Raw genomic sequence first — 20,676 nt, 5'->3', positions numbered from 1 at the left:
AAGAGGTTAAGGAGATCTTAAGGTTGACACTTCCCTTACATGGGAGAAGCTGGTCTGCGGTGAGACTGAGTAAAGCTGACACCCAGAAGAGCAATGAAAACAGATGGGGGGACGGAGTCTTGTTAGCTCCCAGGCCCTTGTCCTGGTGGCCTCTGAGGCCTAGTAGCACCTTTCCCATTAGTTATCTGTGAAATACCACAGCATTCCTCCAGAAGTCCTCTTGCCGAAGCCAGTTCCGGTTTGGTTTCCATTGCGTGCAATCAAGAAGCTCAGGTTAGCTGTGATTTCTTTTTTTTTTTTTTAAGATTTTATTTATTTATTTGACAGAGAGAGATCACAAGCAGTCGGAGAGGCAGGCAGAGAGAGAGAGAGGGAAGCAGGCTCCCTGCTGAGCAGAGAGCCCGACGCGGAACTCCATCCCAGGACCCTGAGATCATGACCTGAGCCGAAGGCAGCGGCTTAACCCACTGAGCCACCCAGGCGCCCAGCTGTGATTTCTTGACATTTTCATCCTTAATCTGGAATTCACATTTCTCCTCTCATCTTCCCCCTTCCCAAGAAAAGTCAGCCCAACCCCAGTGCTGCCGATTTCTCCTTATTGTGGCTATTCATACTTTGAAAACCTGGCCCAGATTCTTGCCTCCCCGTTAGCTATGCTTCCAATTGTTCCATGACAGCAGGTTTCCCGAAGCCAGCTCCCATTTTGAAATACACTAAAATGCTGTCTACCAAGAACCCTCACCAGAGACTCTAACTGAGTAGGTCAAGGGTGGGGCAGAAGAATCTGTATTTTTTTTTTTTTAAATACACGCTGGTTGATTCCGACGTTCGGCGGAGTAGAAGCATCACTGGACCAGATGTCCTGGGAAGGTTGTCCAGAGTATACGAGGGTCCTAGACAGGGCGCAGATTAACTGTTCCATTTCTTGTCAAGCTTTGAGTACTGCTGAGTCTGGCTTACCTCAAAGAAAGCAGAATTATCGCGGGCTTGGGAATACATAATAGCAGTTTCAAGATGCTCCGAGAACTCTCCTCAAGGGACTTGAGATAACTTCAGCACGAGGAACAGGCATTGCCAGGGCAGGCCTGGCCCCTTCCACCAGCTGCCTTTGCTTTCCTTCATGCTGGGCATAGATGATGTAGAGGAAATCTGTTTTCTTTTTCGAGTCCAGAGTTACATCACAAGACTGTATAATTTTTCTTATAAAGTGTCTTTCCAAGGCGGCTCTCCTCAGAGGAGCTGGGCATAGTTATCCCAGAGGCAGCGGCGAAGCTGAAGTAGGGGAGAAATTTTCTTTTAATCCGTCAAGCCATTTCACCTTTGGAGCCATTCTCGTGAGAGATGACAAGGGCTTGGAAGCAGCCCTTTTTTAAAGGCGGATGCCAGGTGGGAGAGAGACGTGATTTGCTGGAGGGATCAGCCAAGTAAACCAAACCCGTCCTTCCTCCTTCCCTAACTCACTGAGGTTTGGACAGTGGCTGAGCTGAACCTGTCTCACCAACTCTCAAAGGGCTCTTGGGTTTTGACACGCGCTGATTTATGGTAGGCGTGATACAACAGGTGTTTCAAGGCTTTCTTCTATCAGGAAGAAAGCTTGTATTTACCTCGGGCTTTATGCTCTGACTTTATTATGTTTTCAATTTATTTCTTCCAAGCCTGAGGAATCGGAGGAGGGGTGAGGGTTAAGAATCGGTGGGATCTTGGAATGATTCGAATCGAAGGAACTTTTTGCCCCGTTGGGCCAATAGCATCCCTCATCCTAACCAGGCCGGGATGCTTTGCTTTGCCTTTGCCTTTGTCTTCTCTTTTCTCGCTTTCCCCCATCCACTTTCTTTCTTCTCTCTTTCTGCTCCCCTCCCTCCCTCTCCTCCCTCTCCTCCCTCCTCTCCCCTCTCCTCCACACATTCAAAGAGCGCCCTAAAGGGTGACAAACTTGCATGTGCTTCCCTTATGACTAACCCGCTGGGCCTCTCGCCAACCCCCCGCGGATGGCCCCAGGCTGCAGGCACCCCTCGAGGCGAGCCCCACGTTTGCAGCCCTGCCTGGAAGGGCCGGCTCGCAGCGCGGTGGGGAGTGCCGGTGTCTCGGTCCTGGGGGAAGGCCGAGCGGCTTCCAGGAGGAAACGGGCGTTTCCTTCCCACGCGCTCGAGCGAGCCCCGGGTCCCGGCCGCGCGACTCCACCCTGCCCCTCCCGGCGCTCCGGGAAAAGCCAGTCGCCACACACAGGCACACGCAGGCCCCGGGGCCGCGCCCTAAGGAGAGCGGCACCCACGGCCAATTGCCATGGCAACCCCGGGGTTCGTTCCATTCCCCACCCAGCCGGTCCCCCCACCCCCCGCCCTGCAGCCAACCGGCTTGAGCGCGTCCCGCGAGCGCACTATAAAACCTAAGCCGGTGTCGCCGGGGAGCAGAGGCGGGCGCCCGACCTGCAGCGGGGCCAGCGCGGCGGATCTGGGGCGCCCGGTCTTGTTCCGGCCAAGCCGCAGGGGAAAGCCTGATCATGCAGAGCGTGCAGAGTCTGCCCAAGCGGTGCATCGGCCTGGCCTTCCTGCTGCTCCAGGTCCTGGGGCAGGTGAGTGGCGCACCCCTCAGGTGCCTCTGGCTACTCTGCCCTCCAGGGCGGCCCCTGCCCGGGCGCTCGGGTTGCTCCGCCTTCGATCGTCCCTGCTGAGAGCTTTCTCCTTCTTGTCCCGCTCGCGCCAGGTCGCTGCCACCCCGCGCTGTCCCACCCAGTGCCCGGCCCGGTGTCCCAAGACGCCGCCAACCTGCGCCCCCGGGGTGCGAGCCGTTCTGGACGACTGCTCCTGCTGTCTGGTGTGCGCCCGCCAGCGCGGCGAGAGCTGCTCCCTGCTGGAGCCGTGCGAGGAGAGCCGCGGCCTCTTCTGCGACCGCAGAGCGGACCCCAGCGCGGGAACCGGCATCTGCATGGGTAATCCGGGTCCCCTGCGCTCACGGCCGTCGGCTCCCGCCCGAGGCCCCTTTCCTCCCCTTCTCCCCTTCCCTGAGGGTAACTTGCAAATAACAATGGGGATGATGCTGCGGGTGATGTTTGTGGAGAGCTTACTGGGCGCTAGGCACGGTCTGCGGAAGGGTGGGGAAGGGGGCGCTTCCAGCTCTGGGGAAGCCGGAGGAGAAAACTGACGGCAAAGTTGAGAAGCATTCATCGCTTGCCTCCTTACAGTGGAATCTAGGTATCCTAGGCGGGGAGCAGAGCAGAGTTTAGGGCCAGTGAAATAATTTCCTTTGGACATTTCCAAGGGGATGCTTGGGGGCAATGGAATCTTGGGCTGACTCACAAGCTCACAGTTTCCCCCACCTGCCGCCCAGCAGGTTTGTTTTCACACCTGAAATGGCCCTATTTGAGCTAGAGCAGCTTTTGGTCTCCTGGGACCACTCTGTCAGCCTAGTCTGGGCTGTGAATAAAATAAAACGCAGGCAACTAACCCATTCAGGCTGGTGACACTGATTGGGGGATCATTTTTCCACCTGGTGCACAATTTAGTTGGAGGCTGCCCCCACCTCCCCCCACCCCACCCCTATAAGAGGGCTTGGAATAGGCTTTTACTTTATTCACTAAGTTAGTGATGATTTATTGTGCTGGAATGCCAAGGAATCCTACCTCTCTTCCCGATTTGACCAGTTAACCTATTTGGAAAGTACGACGTGCACCTTTTTCTTTCTAATTCTAAGCTGCTGGAGTAGGAGAATTGAAGGAAGGTCTAGCAAAATGACTTTATTATTGGGAACAACAGCCTTGGCACCTTGGGACTGTCACTCCTCAGTGGTGCACTCCCTGCCTCATCTGTGGGGGGGGGGGGGACAAAACAGTGGCAGCATTGGATGGTCTTCAAGGTTTCTTCTAGCTGTGGTAGGCCTCCATGGGGACATATCCCTGCCAGAGAGAGAGAGAAGAAACAGATAGCTTCAACGAGAAAAAACGGACACCTGGGTTTGCGTGTAGCTTGTATAGCTTCTCCATCACACTCTGTTCTTGATTTTTCTCTCTGCCCTTCCCTCTCTGCCTTGCTTCCCTGATTCTCTAGCGGTAGAAGGAGACAACTGTGTGTTTGATGGGGTCATTTACCAAAGCGGGGAGACCTTTCAGCCAAGCTGCAAATACCAGTGTGCCTGCAGAGATGGGCAGATTGGCTGTGTGCCCCGCTGCGGAGAGGACCTGCTCCTGCCCCAGCCTGATTGCCCAGCTCCCAGAAAAGTTGAAGTGCCGGGGGAGTGCTGTGAAAAGTGGATCTGTGACTCAAATGAGAAGGGGGAGTTGGGAGGCCTCGCCCTTCCAGGTAGGAAACTCCGGATACCTGAAAGTCATCACCGCACAGGGGAAAGGCAGGCAGGAAGCATGTGAGCTCTTTTGGATCCTCCATGAGAAACTGGCCTCGGTTTCTGGCCATCCAGTGGTGGATTCCAGATTGCCCACTGAGATCAAACACATCACGTGTGTGTGAATCCTTGCCAAGCTATTGAAGTAGGTGCACGGTTTCTCCGAAAGAGAACCTGCTACATTCAATGGTTCTTTTGAGCAAGGAGACTGATTTTGTCTTACTGCATGACCAGCCTCTCTAAAGAATGCTGCTTTTCCCTGGACAGGTGTCCCAGAGAAGTGCCAGCTTTCCAGATGCTTTAGGAAAGGTCAAGGAGCTTTGTTTTGCTTTTCTTTGTGCTTTATCTTCTAAAGGAAATGGTTTTTTGAAGAAAAAAAAAATTCAAGAGCCAATGTCAGCCAGATACTGAATCAGCCAGATTTACATCTTAAATGCCAGATTTAGGATGACAGTACATAAATCTTGGCAGGTTTTCTGAGGTCAGAAATTATCAAACGTGCCTTGCGGATAGGAAAACTTCCGTGTAGAAGTGCCTCCAAGCCATACCTATTAAGTGTTGAGACAGAAATGTTTGTAATCAAAGTCCAAGTGTCTATATTCCATGTTGAAAACACCACAGCTTATGGGATGGTTGTTGATGCTATCCTGTTCTACGTTCTTCAGACTGCTAGGCTTCTTAAAGACAGGGTCTCCTAAGCTAGTTCAGGACAAGTTGGAGAGTCATCCCACAGACCTTTCTGGAAGGCCAGAACGTGCCAGCATTGTGGCTCCTCTTTAGGGTTTATAAACAGAGATCCGGTTCTGAGAGCACCCGAGTTTAGAAGGTACAGAATTGAATGAGACCCCCTTTCCAAGGATGGTTGAAAGCATCCTTCCGCAATCTGCATGTTTTACTCAATATGGCCGCCTCTGTTGGTCCCTCCCGTAGCCTACAGGACAGAAGCCACGCTGGGAGTTGCGGTCTCCGACTCCAGCATCAACTGCATTGAACAGACCACAGAGTGGAGTGCATGTTCCAAGAGCTGTGGCATGGGTTTTTCCACCCGGGTCACCAACAGGAACCCGCAGTGTGAAATGGTGAAGCAGACTCGGCTTTGCATTGTGCGACCCTGTGAGCAAGAACCCAAGCAGCCCGCAGATAAGGTAAGAGGCTGGGGGCAGCCTCCCCACCCAGAGGAAGCAGCTTTGCCTCCTGGGTGTCTTGGGCTCTAGAAAGTCTCCCTGACAGTAGTCGACACAGAGGCCAGCTCTAGCTGGGAGTGAAGCCCAGAGAAAAGGGGGAGAGGTTCCTGCAGTGAGGGAGTTTACCGTCTTTTATTTTTCCTCTTTCATGTATTGAAATATCCAAGCAACTCACAGCAGGTCTAGCGGCAGAGGGAGAAAGCCGGCAATAGAAGTGTCCCCAGTTGAGAAGGTCTGGCAAATCTCCTCCCATTCCTGGAAAAAAACTGGCCGCTCGCTTGCCAAACTCAGTTGATTTGAAAGTGGTCGCTTCTGACCTCCGTATTTTACACCCCTTAGGCTCCATCTGTAGGAAGCACAGTGTAGAAATCTAATCTTCCGCACTCAAGCCTCTGTCCCCAACATCCTACCTGGTCCCTGCTGTGCGCCTGATAAACAGTCGCTGATGGGTAAATGAATGGGTGTCTGGGAATTATTTTCAGTGCTTCAAAAAGTCTAGGGGGAATAGTACATTTGCCAGCAAAAAGCGATATGTGCCAAATAAAACAGCACATTTCTTTCCTTTTTTGCTGGAAGTGAATCAACTCAGTGTGTTAACACTGACCATAAGGCATGCGGATCAGAAGCTCTGATTGGTTCCTGATGACATCACAGGCTTCCTCCCCGGAGCCATAGATCAGAAAACGCAATACCCAAACTGACCATTATATGGAAATTTGTACAACCCTAAAGCCAACAAGTGTCTAACAATGAATGATTTACATATCTCTACACCATATCACCTAATGCCTAAGGGTGCAACTGTGGAGCCAGACAGCCTAACTCCTGGCTTACACTACAGGAACTAGCTGTGGGATCTGGATGAATTTTCTTAACCTCTAAGCCTCAATTCCTTCCCCCATATAATGAGGCCATTGACAGTACCTACCTCAAAGTTGTCATGAAGGATTAAATGGAATGAATTCACAAAGTGGCTGCGCAGAGATGACTCTGTTAGCATTGGGCATCATTTCTGTTTATCGCTCAAAGAAGTCTCCAGCAATCATATTAGTTATACGACCACATGGCTATATGATTTTTGGGGGTCCATCCTAATTTATATTTCTTCCACCAATTTTAAAAGAACACATAGAAACATCCCTAAAATTATATGCTAGAAGCTGCCCCTCCTCCCCACTTAGGGGAATTGCAATATGCATGGGACACAGTAATGTGGGTTCACCCACAAAGCTCCCTCTCTCTGTCTCTCTCTCCCTGTGTCTGTTCCTGTCTCTGCTTCTCTCTCTCTCTCTCTCTCTCTCTCTCTCACACACACACACACACACACACACACACAGATGTGGCTGACCTTGTACCTTTGTGAGGACATTGGCAAGAATGTAGGCTATACATTAAATATCAAAAAGGAAGAAACAAAGGACCTTTAACATTGTCAAGGACACACTTCTTTATTAAATAAGTTTTTTCCATGTCATGCCATCAAAACTTTGTTTTTTCTATTGTTTCTTTTGCCAAAATTTTTATATTTGTTTGTGTAACTTGCACCCAGTTTTATATTGGGAGATATTATATTTAAGATACATACATTTCATAAAGGTTCCAAAACCTATTTAGAAGCTAGGGAAATAACAGCATAATAATCATTACTTCCTAACACCAAAAGATGCTTTAAAATGGGCTGGTGCTTCTCAAAGTGTGACTCCCTAGACCAGCAGCATCATCTAAGAACCTGTTGGAAAAGCAAATTATTGGGACCCACATCAGACCCATTGAATCAGAAACTCTGGGTGTAATGCCCAACACCCTCTGTTTTAGCAGACCTTCTAGAAGATTCTGATGTAACGTTTGAGAGCCACAGATTTAAGAGAATCCCAAGCCTCATCACTCCACAGCTGTGGACTGTGCCTAGGAAAGTGAAAAGCAGAAGAGAATTATGGCAAGTTTTAGTAGGTGAAGAAATCTGAGCGGGAAATAAACATAGAGTCAGTGCTGTGCTGAATCTGTATGAGGGTTCCTCATCAGCCATTACTAATGGAAATTGAATAAATTCTTCACTTACCCTGCCTACATGGAAAATAACCTTAAATCCCATTATCTTAGATGTTCCTGAGGTTATAGTATAATAGAAGACATGGGCTTGTGTCAGACGTTCAGTAACTAGATGTTTCTGGTGACTTTAGGCCTTTGAGAATCCATTTACTCATCTGTGAAGCTTGCACAGTTGTTCCTTACATGAATAATTGATCCTTGTAGGACTGAATGTTAGTAACGTTAAGTGAGTTAATGTCTGAAAAGTATTTGAAGTATTTGAAGCATTAGGAGGTATGCAATGCTGCCAGGTGTATTCCATTTCTTTTTATAATGCCTAAGAATGCATTGGCTAAAACAACATCAAAGTCTGTTTCAGTGGCTTGAAAAAATAGATTTCTTCATATACACTTTCACCCTCATGCTTATCACCACGTCAAAAGATGGTTATATACCTGTAGGCATGGTTTCCACATTCTAGGCAGGAAGATAGTGAATGCAGGAAGCAATAAAGAACTGTACCTGTCTGAAGGTCAAAGGATTTCCCAGAATCCCTTGGTTTATGTATCATTGGCCAGAACTTGATCACGAAGCCACCCTAAGCCCTCAGATATTCTGCGGAAGCAAATCCTAGTAGCTGACCAAATTGTCCAAACACAATAATGTCATGTTAGCAAAGAAGAACAATGGATGGGGGTAGGCAGCTAGCAATTTACTCCATAACCCTAAAATAGTTCTTTGGAGGGAGGGTAGCCATTCCATGAATCCACCTTTTCTTCTTAGAAAGGAAAGAAGTGTCTCCGCACCACGAAGTCACTCAAAGCCATCCACCTGCAATTCAAGAACTGCACCAGCGTCCACACCTACAAGCCCAGGTTCTGTGGGGTCTGTAGTGATGGCCGGTGCTGCACCCCCCACAACACCAAAACCATCCAGGTGGAGTTCCAGTGCTCCCCAGGACAGATCATCAGGAAACCAGTGATGGTCATTGGGACGTGCACCTGTCACAGCAACTGTCCTCATAACCACGAGGCCTTCCTCCAAGAGTTAAAGCCGAACACCAGCAGAGGGGAAATGTAACATGTAATCCTTGAGAAGCACACCTACAGAGGCAAACTAGCTACCCACCATCAAATGAATATAAGCAAAATTAGGAAGAATTATTATTTTACCCTTGAATCCTATGTATTTTCTGTGGTCATATGAGGTCAGTTATATCTGTCTTTTTTTTTTAAAATGAAAGATATGATTAACTGTAAACTTGAAATCAAGGTAAGCTCAGGATAGTACTTAGGGATGACTTACTTTTCTGTGGTATTTACTACAAACAAAAATTTGTATAAATTTAAGAAACAAGATACATGTTTTACTGTGTAGACTATCACATTACACTCATCTTATTTTGTTATACACTAGTGCAATATCAAGAAAATGTCAGTCGTGAACATGACAGTGAGGTTCAATATCATACTGAACATGTTGTCATACGAATATTTTGCCATGTAGTGAGGTTTGACTCAATGGGGTTACTGTTGAACTCTCTTTTTGAGTGGCTCAACTCTCAACTTCCAAGTTCAAGATCTGAGGAAATGTGTAGCTCTTCAGTTTAAAAGCCAGAGACTGTTAGTCTTCTGTTTTGTTGCATACTAGGAAACAAGATGTATCTACAGGAATGGAATATTTGTTAGTTAAGTGGACTGGTGTGATAAACTTGCTCCATTGGAGATAGTTGACTCCTTTCCAAAGAAAGAAACCAAACAGAAAACTCCCCTAATACAGAGATGACCCGCCTCTCAGCCCTCATACATTTCTATATGCTGGAGGCTAGTGGGACTCACTGCTTTTTCACTCAGAAGAGGCAGAACACATCAGCAGAGATTTTCTTTACCTTACTGATGAGTAAACTGGGGCCCAAAGCACCTGATTACCACCTTTGATGACTTTCAAGTGTGCTGGTCTTAGATTCTGAGAAAGAAGGACAAAATCAACATTACTGTGGTGGTAAAATACCACAAATTTTATGGGAGTTCAGAATGATGGTAGACATACCCAGAACTTATCCTTGGGCCCTAATTACGCAAACTCACGAACAAGATATATGTGTATACATATGTGTATCTAATTTGTCAGGCTATAAGATAGGCTGCAAACTTAAATGTATACATTCTTTTGTCACCACATGTGTTCAGCTTTTCTCTTTTAAAGTATTTATATATAAGTTATACATTTTTAAAAAAATATTCTTTTTACTTTCTCTGTTTGTCAGACCTCACTAAATAAACATGATTTTATCAAAGTGTGACTGCCATTACTTATGTGCTTATGAGTTGCTTACTGAAAATATAAATAACGGATGGATCTAGAGAGTATAATGCTAAGTGAAATAAGTCAGACAGAGAAAGACAAATGCCATATAGTTTCACTCATATTGGGAATCTAAGAAACAAAACAAAGGAAAAAAAGACAAACAAAAGAAACCAGACTCTTAAATGTAGAGAACAAACTGGTGGTTTTCAGTGGGGAGGTGAGTAGGAAGCGCATGAAATAGAGTGAGGGGAATAAGAGTACACTTGTTGAGATGAGCAGTGAGTGATGTAAAGAATTGTTGTCTCATTATATTGTACACCTGAAACTAATATAACACTTTATGTTAATTCTACTTCTATATAAAAAAGGAAATACAAATAAAATTAAAATTTACAAATTAAATCAGACACCAAGCGACAGCATCTGTTGAAAACAAGGTGGATATTTTTAGATGAGCTTACAATTTCTTATCAGAAGGGAAACAAAAGATAGCTCTGAGTTAGATGATCTCTATTGCCAAGGCCTCAGATAGTCCCCACACTGTTTATTCAAGCCCACATCTTGAGCTCTGATACGTTTTTCTAGACAACCTGCTAGACACATCTATGTATTAAAAATTGAATGTGGATGAAGCAAAACTTGCCTCCCTGGTTTCAAATTGCTCTCCATCCTCCCAATTACCTGGCTTAAACCGCCAGCATTATCTTGATCAACCTACTCTTCACTATGTGCTTAGAAAAGCATATTTCCAGAGGCAATGCAGAGCCCAGCAGTGAATAGGGCTGCCATCTGGGCAATGTGAGGGTCAAAGTTAATATAGGCTTTATATTTAAGTTTCTTGATCATTCAGTGGGTCTATAGTTCTTCCACATTAAAAAAAACAAAACAAAACAAAAAAAAAACCTCGTCCTCTTATCCCCAACTTCATTTCTCCTACCTATAGCTTCCTGCCTGACCCATATATTTAGCAAGTTTGCATTTGTCCCTTAAGATAAATTGGAAAGCCAATTTGATTTCTAGAGTTTAATCAAAGAACATTATTAAGGACAGTTAACATTTATTGCACACTTACTATTGCACACTTATTTGCAGAACACATTACCTTCATTAACAGCATCTAATTTGCCCAATGGCCCCTCCTCCCCATTTTACACATGAGGAAACTTAAAATTTTTTAAACAAAGGGTTAAAAGAAACTGGTGGATCGCGAACTCAAATCAAAGTCCTTTTGTTTCTACTTCAAGCTATCACATGAATCCATGCAAAAATAATCTCTCTGTGAGGCTGTTCAGTCCAGTATTTTTCCACAATGGCAAAATGGGCATATCTGAAGGCCCGACGATATAGATTTGGCTGGATAAATCCAGTACTGCCATTATAATGAAGAAAAAAGCTATCTTTAAAACGAAAATATAAAAAAATACTAACCTCCCACAGAAAGTATAGAGCTGTGGGAAAAGTGATTTGTTTTTGTTCAAAAGTATCTCTGAACACAAATGTAAAGAGAACTAGGAGACAATATAAAATAAAGTATGATAGTGTTTTGCCAAGTTGGGCCTTTTTGTTGTTGTTTGTGATTTCTTATCTTTTTCTTTTCTTTTTTTCTAACTTAGAATGTACTACTTTAAAAGCAGGGGGGATAAAAGGATAAGGCTAAATTCAGATATCCCTTCAAGCAAAGTTCCCCTCATACCTCTGCTCATTCATGTTGAGTTGGCTGCCCCTTCCAGCATCTGAAACACTTGCTAATTCATTCATTTTGTTCATTCAAAAAACACTCACTGACTGCTTCTGGGTGCCTAGCATTGTTTTAAGCTCTGGGAAAGTAAAACAAACAATAAAATAAACAAGCCACCTCTCCTTCCTGGAATTTACACTCTTTCTCTGTTGGCAGAAGCAGGCAAAAAGCAAGTAAAGGATCAATGAAGAGAAATATCAAATAGTGATAAATAAACCCTAGGATGATCATCAAAACTGGGCAATCTAATAGAGAATTTCTTGGTGGCCATTTTATCTGGAGGTGGTCAAGGAAGCTCTTTCTGAAGAGGTCACGTTTCATCCTAGATCCGAATGACCAAGATTAGGAGAAAGAATCTTCTCTGCAGAGGTAACAGCTAATGCAACAACAACAACAACAAAAAAAAAACTAGCATCAGGAATAAGCTTGGCGCTTCATTAGAGAAGATCTGCTGGGCTTGAGTGTGCCAGGGGAAGTGGGAATGATGGAGGGCTTTCCCCACCGTGTCACAGTATTTTACAACCCATTCTTTAAATTCCATTACATTGAGCATCTCGAGGCCAGCATCTTAATCTTCTTTGTATCTGCCCCAGTATCTGGCACACAGTAAGACTTCACTATATACCCATTGAACACATGAATGAATAAATGAATGAATGGACAAAATGAATGAATGGACAATAGACAGAACATTCTTTGAAATAAATGCTAGGCTTTTAAACTATCATTTTCATTATCACAGTCTCTTGGAGAGCAATCCCCCACTCTCAGACCCACCCAGACACACACATGAATGCATGCAGTCCTGAAATGACAATTTAAAGACATTTTAAAAATATGATCTGATCTATAAATATCTGTGAAGTCCAGAATGTTCTAGGAAGATGGCAAGGAATGCAACATTTACTGAGCAGGGCTGAGGGCTGCAGAAAGAGTGCAGGTTTGGGACTTAGTCAAGCCTAGATTTGAATACCAGGCCTACACTTTCCCAGCTGTGGGATACTGAGTAATTTGCACATACACTCTGAGCCTCAGTTTCCACACCTGTAAGAGGAGACCATAATATTGATAGAGTGACTAACCACCTTCGTTTGTCCCAAACTGAGAGGGTTGCTGGGACTCAGGACTTTTGGTTGTAAGATCAGACAATCCCAGGAAAACTGGGCCAAAGTGGTTACTCTAATTATCAGCCACACATTGTTGTAAGATAATATGTGCTCATAAGCACTTGACTGTGCCAGACACACAGTAGGCCAGCAAATGACAGCCATTATCGTAAGAAACATCCAGTAGAGTCAAGCTTTGCCCCTTATTCTCTGCTTGTCATATTCAGAGGTAGATATTACTGACCTCATTTTTACAGGGAAATATAGAGAGTATAAAGGAAGCTAATTGCCTATTAAGGACACAGTAAATGAAGGAGCCAGGGTTCAAACTCAGGGTCTGCCTGAGCTCAGAGCCAAAGATCTTTCCTTTCTTCAGCGCCGCAGCCATGAGGCCAAGTGTATTTTCAGCAACCAAAACAATTCCAACAGTTTTCATTTTTGTGCTATTTTCCCAAACTAGAAATGTTCTCTTTTAGAAACAGCATTGCAAAGTAGTGAGATGGTTGAGATCATTCTGTGAATGTGAAATTTTGAAAGCACTTAATTGCTTTTTAGTGATAAGGCACACTTCATTGAAAATTATTTGGGAATTTTTCTTCCAACCCATAAGGATGCAGTTCAAGAATGTGGCAAGGACGTCTTTACACAAGGAAATAATTTGTCACATATGTATCTGTGCTTGATGAGATTATCAATAGAACTTTTGACAGAGATTTCTAGGCAGGACTGGATTTTTTTTCCAGGATCTTCCTGTAGGTACACATTGTCATGTTTCTGCTCGGGTTTCAATCCAAAATGCTCAATATCATAAATCAAATTATCAAAACAGTATGTCCTTTTGGCTGTGTGCTATTGAGCTTGGTTTGAAGATTCATTATTGTTGGAAACGTATTCATCTTAACCACACCGCATGGCTCTCGCCGGCAGTGCTATGCTGTCTGGACCACAGAGGGTCCACCAAATTCAATTACCACTTCAATAACACTACTGGCACTTTCTGAACTCTGAATAATGATGAATTCTCTGCAGCTATCCAGCTGAGGACTGTGAATTACTGTTTCACTAAGCCAGCTGTTCTGTGGATAATCAGGACGTGCAAAGGGTAAGGATGTCACCGTTGTCCCATTCTTCCTAAAGATGTGTGTCTGTTCTTAGGACAAGAAATTGAAGGTCTGAATTTCAGCCCAGGGAGCACTACAAAAGAAGATATAGTTCCATTCAAATGGCAGAATTTCACACAATGAACTGACCACCGGTTCTACTGGAAGGAACCTGGAAATAAATGTTTTATAATCCAAAACGAGGATGTTGCTTGGACTTATATTTTATTAGCAAAATCTGAGAAGCAGGCTTTGCCTGTAGCAGAGGTTCAGAAGTCTGGAAGAGGTTACAAAGTTCTTTGTGTGGGTTAAATAAGGGTCAGTATGCTCCTAATGGACACAGATTTGTCCTCCTGAAGCAAGGCCACCCACAAGATCCTTGGAAGACCTTGGCAGGGGAGATGCCAGTAAATCCAAGTCCTGGTTCCTCTAAAAATTTCTAAATCTCAGCAGTGAGAATCTTCCCTGACACTTTGCAGAGCATCTCAGCCCCCAGAAGAAAGGGACAAAGACTACAAGGATCCTGTTGGATGGACCCCGTCATCTCCCCAAACTCCATATCCTTGCTCAAGAATCTATTTTTAAGTTCACCTTCTCTGAGAAGACTTCCTGACTGGCACCTCCCCCACCCCCCACAACAGAACTGACCATGCCCTCCTTCCTGCTCAACTGCTTCTTATAACAATTACTATCACAGCAGCTAAAACACCGCACCTCTGTCATTAATTTTCAAGTCCATCCCCCCACTAGACTCTAAGTTCCATGAGAGCAGAGACCTTGTCTGATTTTCTCACCACTGCTTCTCATTACGTGTCTCATATTTTTCTCTCACATTACTCCAAGCAGCTAAGTGTAATGAACACTTACAGCAGAAATCCAACATTTCAGGCCAAAGTGTCTATGGAATGCCACATTTTTCAATGAAAAATTCAGGTAAATCTTGATTTCTCTTTACATATATCCATGTTTGTTAAATATAAAAAAATAATATTAAAGATTTCTAATGGGTTAGTGTGTTCAACTTTTCCTACCCAAATCTTTAGGTGAAACTGATGCCCCAGAATGATGTACAATGTCTACACTGAAGTCACATATCTCCTTGCATACTTCACATAGTCAAATCAGTAGTAATAACAATAATTTCCAATTTTATCTCATTTTAGATGCCATCAATTATAAGATGTATTATTAATTTATGAACAAAAAGAAATAAAAATTATGCCAATTCACTTAGGACACACCTTCAATTGTGAGATTTATCTTAATTTCATAAACAGTGAAATATTTTAAATGTTGATTTTAGAATATATATAATTTAAAATACAAGATTTTTAAAAGGGACAAAGTAGAGAAAAAAGAGAAATAATATTTACAAGATTATTAAGTACCAGACAATAAGCAAAGCACTTTACATAGATTAGCACATTTACTTTAGTCCTTATAAAAATCCTCTGAGTTGGGGACTGTTACATCTCAAAATTACAGATGAAGAAAACAAAGGTTTGGGGAGATAAGTACCTTACACAGGATCATAAATTTGTTATGTGGCAAAACCTGGATCTGAATCCTAACATTCAGAATCCAGAATTCATGCATTTAATCTCTCTGTGTTATTGTCTATGTTCTTAGGGTTACATATAATCTAGTTGAGGAAGTAGGTAGTTCATGTTCAAAAGAGTCGAGTGAATGAAGAGCTATTACTGAGCTCTGAGAATTTGTGATCTGGACACTGGTCACCACCTAAGGAACTTCTCTGGCAGGAGGCATTTTATGCAGGATTTTGAAACAAACAACCAAACAAACATTGAATTTGGATAACAATTCTGAGACCAAGAACTGTCAGGAATGTGGTCCTGAGCTTGCTTTTTTTTATTCCCCCACTTTTTTTTTTTTTAACGTTATGTTAGCCACCATAGAGTACATCATTGGTTTTTGATGTAGTGTTCCATGAGTCATTGTTTGCATATAACACCCAGTGCTCCATGCAATACATGGCCATGCAATACCCATCATCAGGCTAACCCACACCCCAACCCCTTTCCCCTCTAAAACTCTTAGTTTGTTTCCTGGAGTCCACAGTCTTTCACGGTTCATCTTCCCCTCCTATTTCCCCACTTCATTTTTCCTTTCCTTCTCCTAATGTCCTCCATGCTATTCCTTAGCTTTTCACCAACCACTGGGATGAGGGCAAGAGTTCCTTTTTTTAATGTGTTAGTAAATTGAATAATTAATCAATTCAGCAAATGTGGATTGATCATCTACCACCTTCCAAGGAATGTGCTGGAACTGGAAAAAAAAAAAAAGCAGAGAACAAAGCAAATACAGTGCTTGCCCTCAAGAAGCTTATAGTCTGGGGGAGTTGTGTAAATTTTCTCAGACCTCAGTTTTTCATATTAAATTATTGAGTGTTTCTGGCCTTTACTCTTCTGCTTGCCATTTTGACCATTTTCATGACCATGGGCTCCCCAGAACTCAATCCCAATTGGATGCCCCCCAAATTCCAGAAAGGATCCAGAGAAACTAATGTCCCCAAACTGAATCTGAAGCAGTTTAGACCTCTGTTCTTATATAAGCCAGTTCCTCATTTGAAGCCTCTTTAGAAGCCATTTTCTCATCTGATGATCAGCTATCAACAAAGGTCTCTCTGAAGCAACCATGGGAAAATGGAGTCTCTCATGCCTACTATGCACGATTTCATGACACAGCAAGGTAAGTTTCAGAAGTCTATCTATAAGCCCTCATTAAAAGAACTATCTATTCTCCAAACCAATGTCCAATGATTTGTTCAGCAGGATCATGTGATCTTTATTCCCTTTGGCAGAAGGGCTGAAGTTTTATTGTGTCCAGATTCTTCTTGTTGCTATACCATCTACCTGGATGTCCTTCTTCCATTAGCTTCACCTTTTGAAATCTAACCTATCATTCAAGGCCCATCACAAAATGCTATCCCCTAAATTTTTCCTAGTTTCTCTTCAGTCCTCTCCTACCATGTGTCTCTTCAGCCAAGGCAAAAACATAGTAGCAGAACATATTGGAAAACACTGAACTTGGAAAAAACCATGCTCTACTTGTGTAGCTTCTGGACTTCTATGTACACAAAAGAAGGATACTGAATTCACCAACTTCTGTGATCCCATCCATATTGACTTACAGACTACCTATACTATGTGCCATGCACTTATAAATATCGTCCTTACAACCTAACATTTCTTCATAACAGTGTTACAAGATGAGTACCATTGTCCTATTTTATAGATAAGATAGGTAAGGACTCACCCAGGGGCACCGGCTGTGACCACGCAGACCAGGCTGCCTGCAGCATGACTTCCCACCAGCTCCCAAGAGCTTGAAATGTCCTTCCTCCTTCTTTTCTCTTTTATTACAATGAGCATTCTGAAGGCTGAACTCATTACAATAAAAACACTTCTGGTTTCTGGATTAGAAAATAACAACCATAGACTTCAGATTTATTCTGGTCTCTATAGGCACCGTGGTAATGAAATGAGCAAAGCAAATATTAACAAAAACTGTATCTACATTACATCCCTCAAAGTGGTAGAGATATGAAAAAGTCAACCAAGGAAACCATCTATAAAATGACATCCTACCAACCTTACAGCCAAAGTAAACTTGAACAAGAAGAACAAAGCCGGAGGTTTCACAATCCCAGATTTCAAGAGATACTGCAAAGCTATATAATCCAGAGAGCATAGTACTGACCCCAAAACAGACACATAGATCAATGGAACAGAATAGAAAGCCCAGGATAGAGCAACATTATAAGACAACTAATCTATAACAGAGAAGGCAAGAATATACAATGGGGAAAAACAATCTTTTTAATAAACAGTGTCAGAAAAACTGGACAACTACATGCAAAAGAATGAAAATGAACCACTTATACCATATACAAAAATAAATTCAAAATGAATTAAAAACCTAAATGGGAGACCTCTTAGAAGAAAACAGAAGCAGTAAGCTCTTTGATATTGGCTTTAGCAACATTTTTCTAGATATGTCTCTTCAGGCAAAGGAAACAAAAGCAAAAATAAACTATTGGGACTTCAAAATGAAAAGCTTCTGCATAACAAAGAAAACTATCGACAAAATGAAGAGGGAACCTACTGAATGGGAAGTTATTTGCAAATGACATATCTGATAAAGGGTTAATATTAAAAATATAGAAAAAAACTTAACACCAAAAAACCACAAATTATCCAATTAAGAAAATGGTTAGAAAACCCAAATAACATTTTTCCAAGAAAAACAAAGATGGCCAACAGACACATGAAAAGATACTCAACTTCACTTGTCATCAGAGAAAGCAAATTAAAACCAAAATGAGATATCACCTTACATCAGTCAGGATGACTAGAATCAAAAAGACAAGAGATAAGAAGCGTTGGCCAGGATGCAGAGAAAAAGGAAACCTTGTACACTGTTGGTAATGCACACTGATGGAAAATAGTATGGAGGTTCCTCAAAAAATTAAAAAATAGAATTACCATATGATCCACTAATTCCACTACTGGGTATTTACCCAAAGAAAACAAAAACACTAATCTGAACAGATATGTGCATCCCTATGTTTATCACAGCATTATTTATAATAGCCAGGATACAGAAGCAACCCAATGTTCACTGACAGATAAAGAAGATGTGATATATACACATATACAATGGAGTATTACTCAGCCATGAAAAATTATGAGCACTTGCCATTTGCAACAACATGGATGGATCTGAAAGATATTATGCTAACTGAAATAAGTCAGACAGAGAAAGACAAATATCATATGCTTTCACTTATATGTGGAATCTAAAAAATACAGCAAATAAACATCAAACTGTTCTCTCTGTTAAATGCAGAGAAAACCTGGTAGTTGTCAGAGGGGAGGTGGTTCTGGGGAATGAGTGAAATAGATAAAAAAGATTAAGAAGTACAAACTACCAGTAATAGAATGAATGTCATGGACATGTAAAGTGCAACATAAGAAATACAGTCAATAATATTGTAATAATGCTATATGGTGATGGACGGTAACTGTACTTATCTTGATGAGCACTGAGTAATGTAAGAATTGTTGAATCAATATGTGTACACCTGAAACTAATATAACATTGTACTTTAATTATACTTCAATTTTTTAAAAAGTTTCATTTTATAAATAGCCATAAAAAGAAACTATACCAAATAATCAATGAATTTGACTTTTTTTTCATGGGACCACTTGCTTTGTCAGGCTTCTCAAACAAAGTATCAAGATGCATCCATAAATACAAAGCTTTGTAGACAGAATCGTTGAATTAGATCATTTTTTGAAATGGATGATTTCACTCAAACAATTCCTTTATAACCCAAGTTACTCACTAGTAATCACTCATTCAATATATCAAAAACAATTCATCCATTGATAGGCCTTCACTGACATTTTTTAAATCAACCTGCACTACATATCCAAGAAAAATGCATTAATTAGTTAATACTCTTACTTAACTGAAGCTTCGGATTGTCTAAGGTCTGAGCACATACCTCTTGTCATATTAGATTGGTCATCACAGATCCATTCTTACAATGCTGGACACAGTTTCTTTAACAAAAGAGCTGAACTCCATACCACACCAGGAGGTTGAATGCAACACAGATTTCTCAAACTTCGAGCACAATTAAAGTACAAGTACAATTTTCTAAAAGCCCTGCTGTTTAATGGGCATCTTCTTCTACCAAGACTTTGTATTGATTTACACACTTCTTCAATCCTACATAAGTTAACTGTGGGTTTATAAGGGCCTCAAATTTCATAAGCTGCACATCATTATCTTCCACTACTCTTTTAGTTTCGTGTCTTTCTCTTCTTTGATGAGTGAATAGCTTGAAAATGTCCAGAGAAGATATTTTATTGTATTCTGATGAGGGGAGTGACATGATTTGACTTCAGTATTCCCTGAATGCTGCAGTCTCACTCTGAAATATATAGTAACAGTCAAGACCCCCTGACTTTTCTATAAGCCTCACCCCCACCCTGGTTAGCTAGTTGTATGTAGCATGTACAGGGGCAGTAAACCCAGAGGCAAATGTGCTTTTATTGGTTATATAGAGCTCCTGTAGACACATGGCCAAATTTTAAATTACTCATGATTTATAACTTCTATAGAATAAAAGCTTATTTAAGTGTTCTTTGCTATTTCAGATTCCCCTGCTAGTTACATGATTTGGTTTTAAGGGAGAGTTGATACATCACGAATCATGAAGAACCACTTAGAGGAATAGTAAAAAGGTGCTGCTTTGTTTCCAAGCTTTTATGTTTGCCTCCCTCTCTTCTCTCTCCAACTTACCAGTTTCTTGCTTTCTTTTCTTCAAAAGATTTTTGGAAAGTGCAAGCAGTCCCTAGTCCATGGGTCCTCAGGGATGACAGTGAGTTGTAACATTTGCTCTGTATGCCCACTGATGACCTCTTTTCTAGGCTAAACCATCAAATTGCCTTTATTAAGTCATCTTGGCATCATCCCTAAACTTAAGAGGTGGAAAGCAAACACAGGAGAAATCTCTACATAAGCACAACTAAGAAAAAACCTTTATCCATCCATAATAGGGTCCACTGAGCAGTCTCATACTCAATCTGAAATTATCATAGCCATTATTATGGGTCATAGATAACACCTCATGGGCTGTATTTAACTCTCTTCACTCCTCTATGAAACATTAAGCAATAATTCTATACAAGATGGGTACTCAATATGTGCTGGATAGAAAATAAAAGAATAAATCAAGAGGATGAAAGGATCATTAGGGAGATTATATGCGTGGAAAAGGGTATTAATTGATGAGCAAACAGATAAGCAAACAAATAGAACTGAAACTTTATGACTGTCATTCC

The 20,676-nt window shown here is 42.3% G+C and overlaps 1 protein-coding gene across 1 annotated transcript; it reads left to right on the top strand.

Annotated features, from left to right (window-relative positions):
• The first annotated feature begins 2,383 nt into the window (after nt 1-2,383).
• CCN3 (cellular communication network factor 3) lies at nt 2,384-9,843 on the top strand. Its single transcript, XM_032858429.1, has 5 exons — nt 2,384-2,572; nt 2,704-2,929; nt 4,044-4,295; nt 5,266-5,480; nt 8,331-9,843. The coding sequence occupies exons 1-5, from the start codon at nt 2,501-2,503 to the stop codon at nt 8,625-8,627; spliced, it is 1,062 nt and encodes a 353-aa protein (XP_032714320.1). The 5' UTR covers nt 2,384-2,500; the 3' UTR covers nt 8,628-9,843.
• The last annotated feature ends 10,833 nt before the right edge of the window (nt 9,844-20,676 follow it).

Source organism: Lontra canadensis, unplaced genomic scaffold (assembly GCF_010015895.1).
Source record: "Lontra canadensis isolate GAN:19392208 unplaced genomic scaffold, GSC_riverotter_1.0 scaffold15, whole genome shotgun sequence".
Lineage (NCBI taxonomy): Eukaryota > Metazoa > Chordata > Mammalia > Carnivora > Mustelidae > Lontra > Lontra canadensis.
Note: the sequence above shows the minus strand (reverse complement) of the source record. Positions and strands in the feature narration are given on the sequence as shown.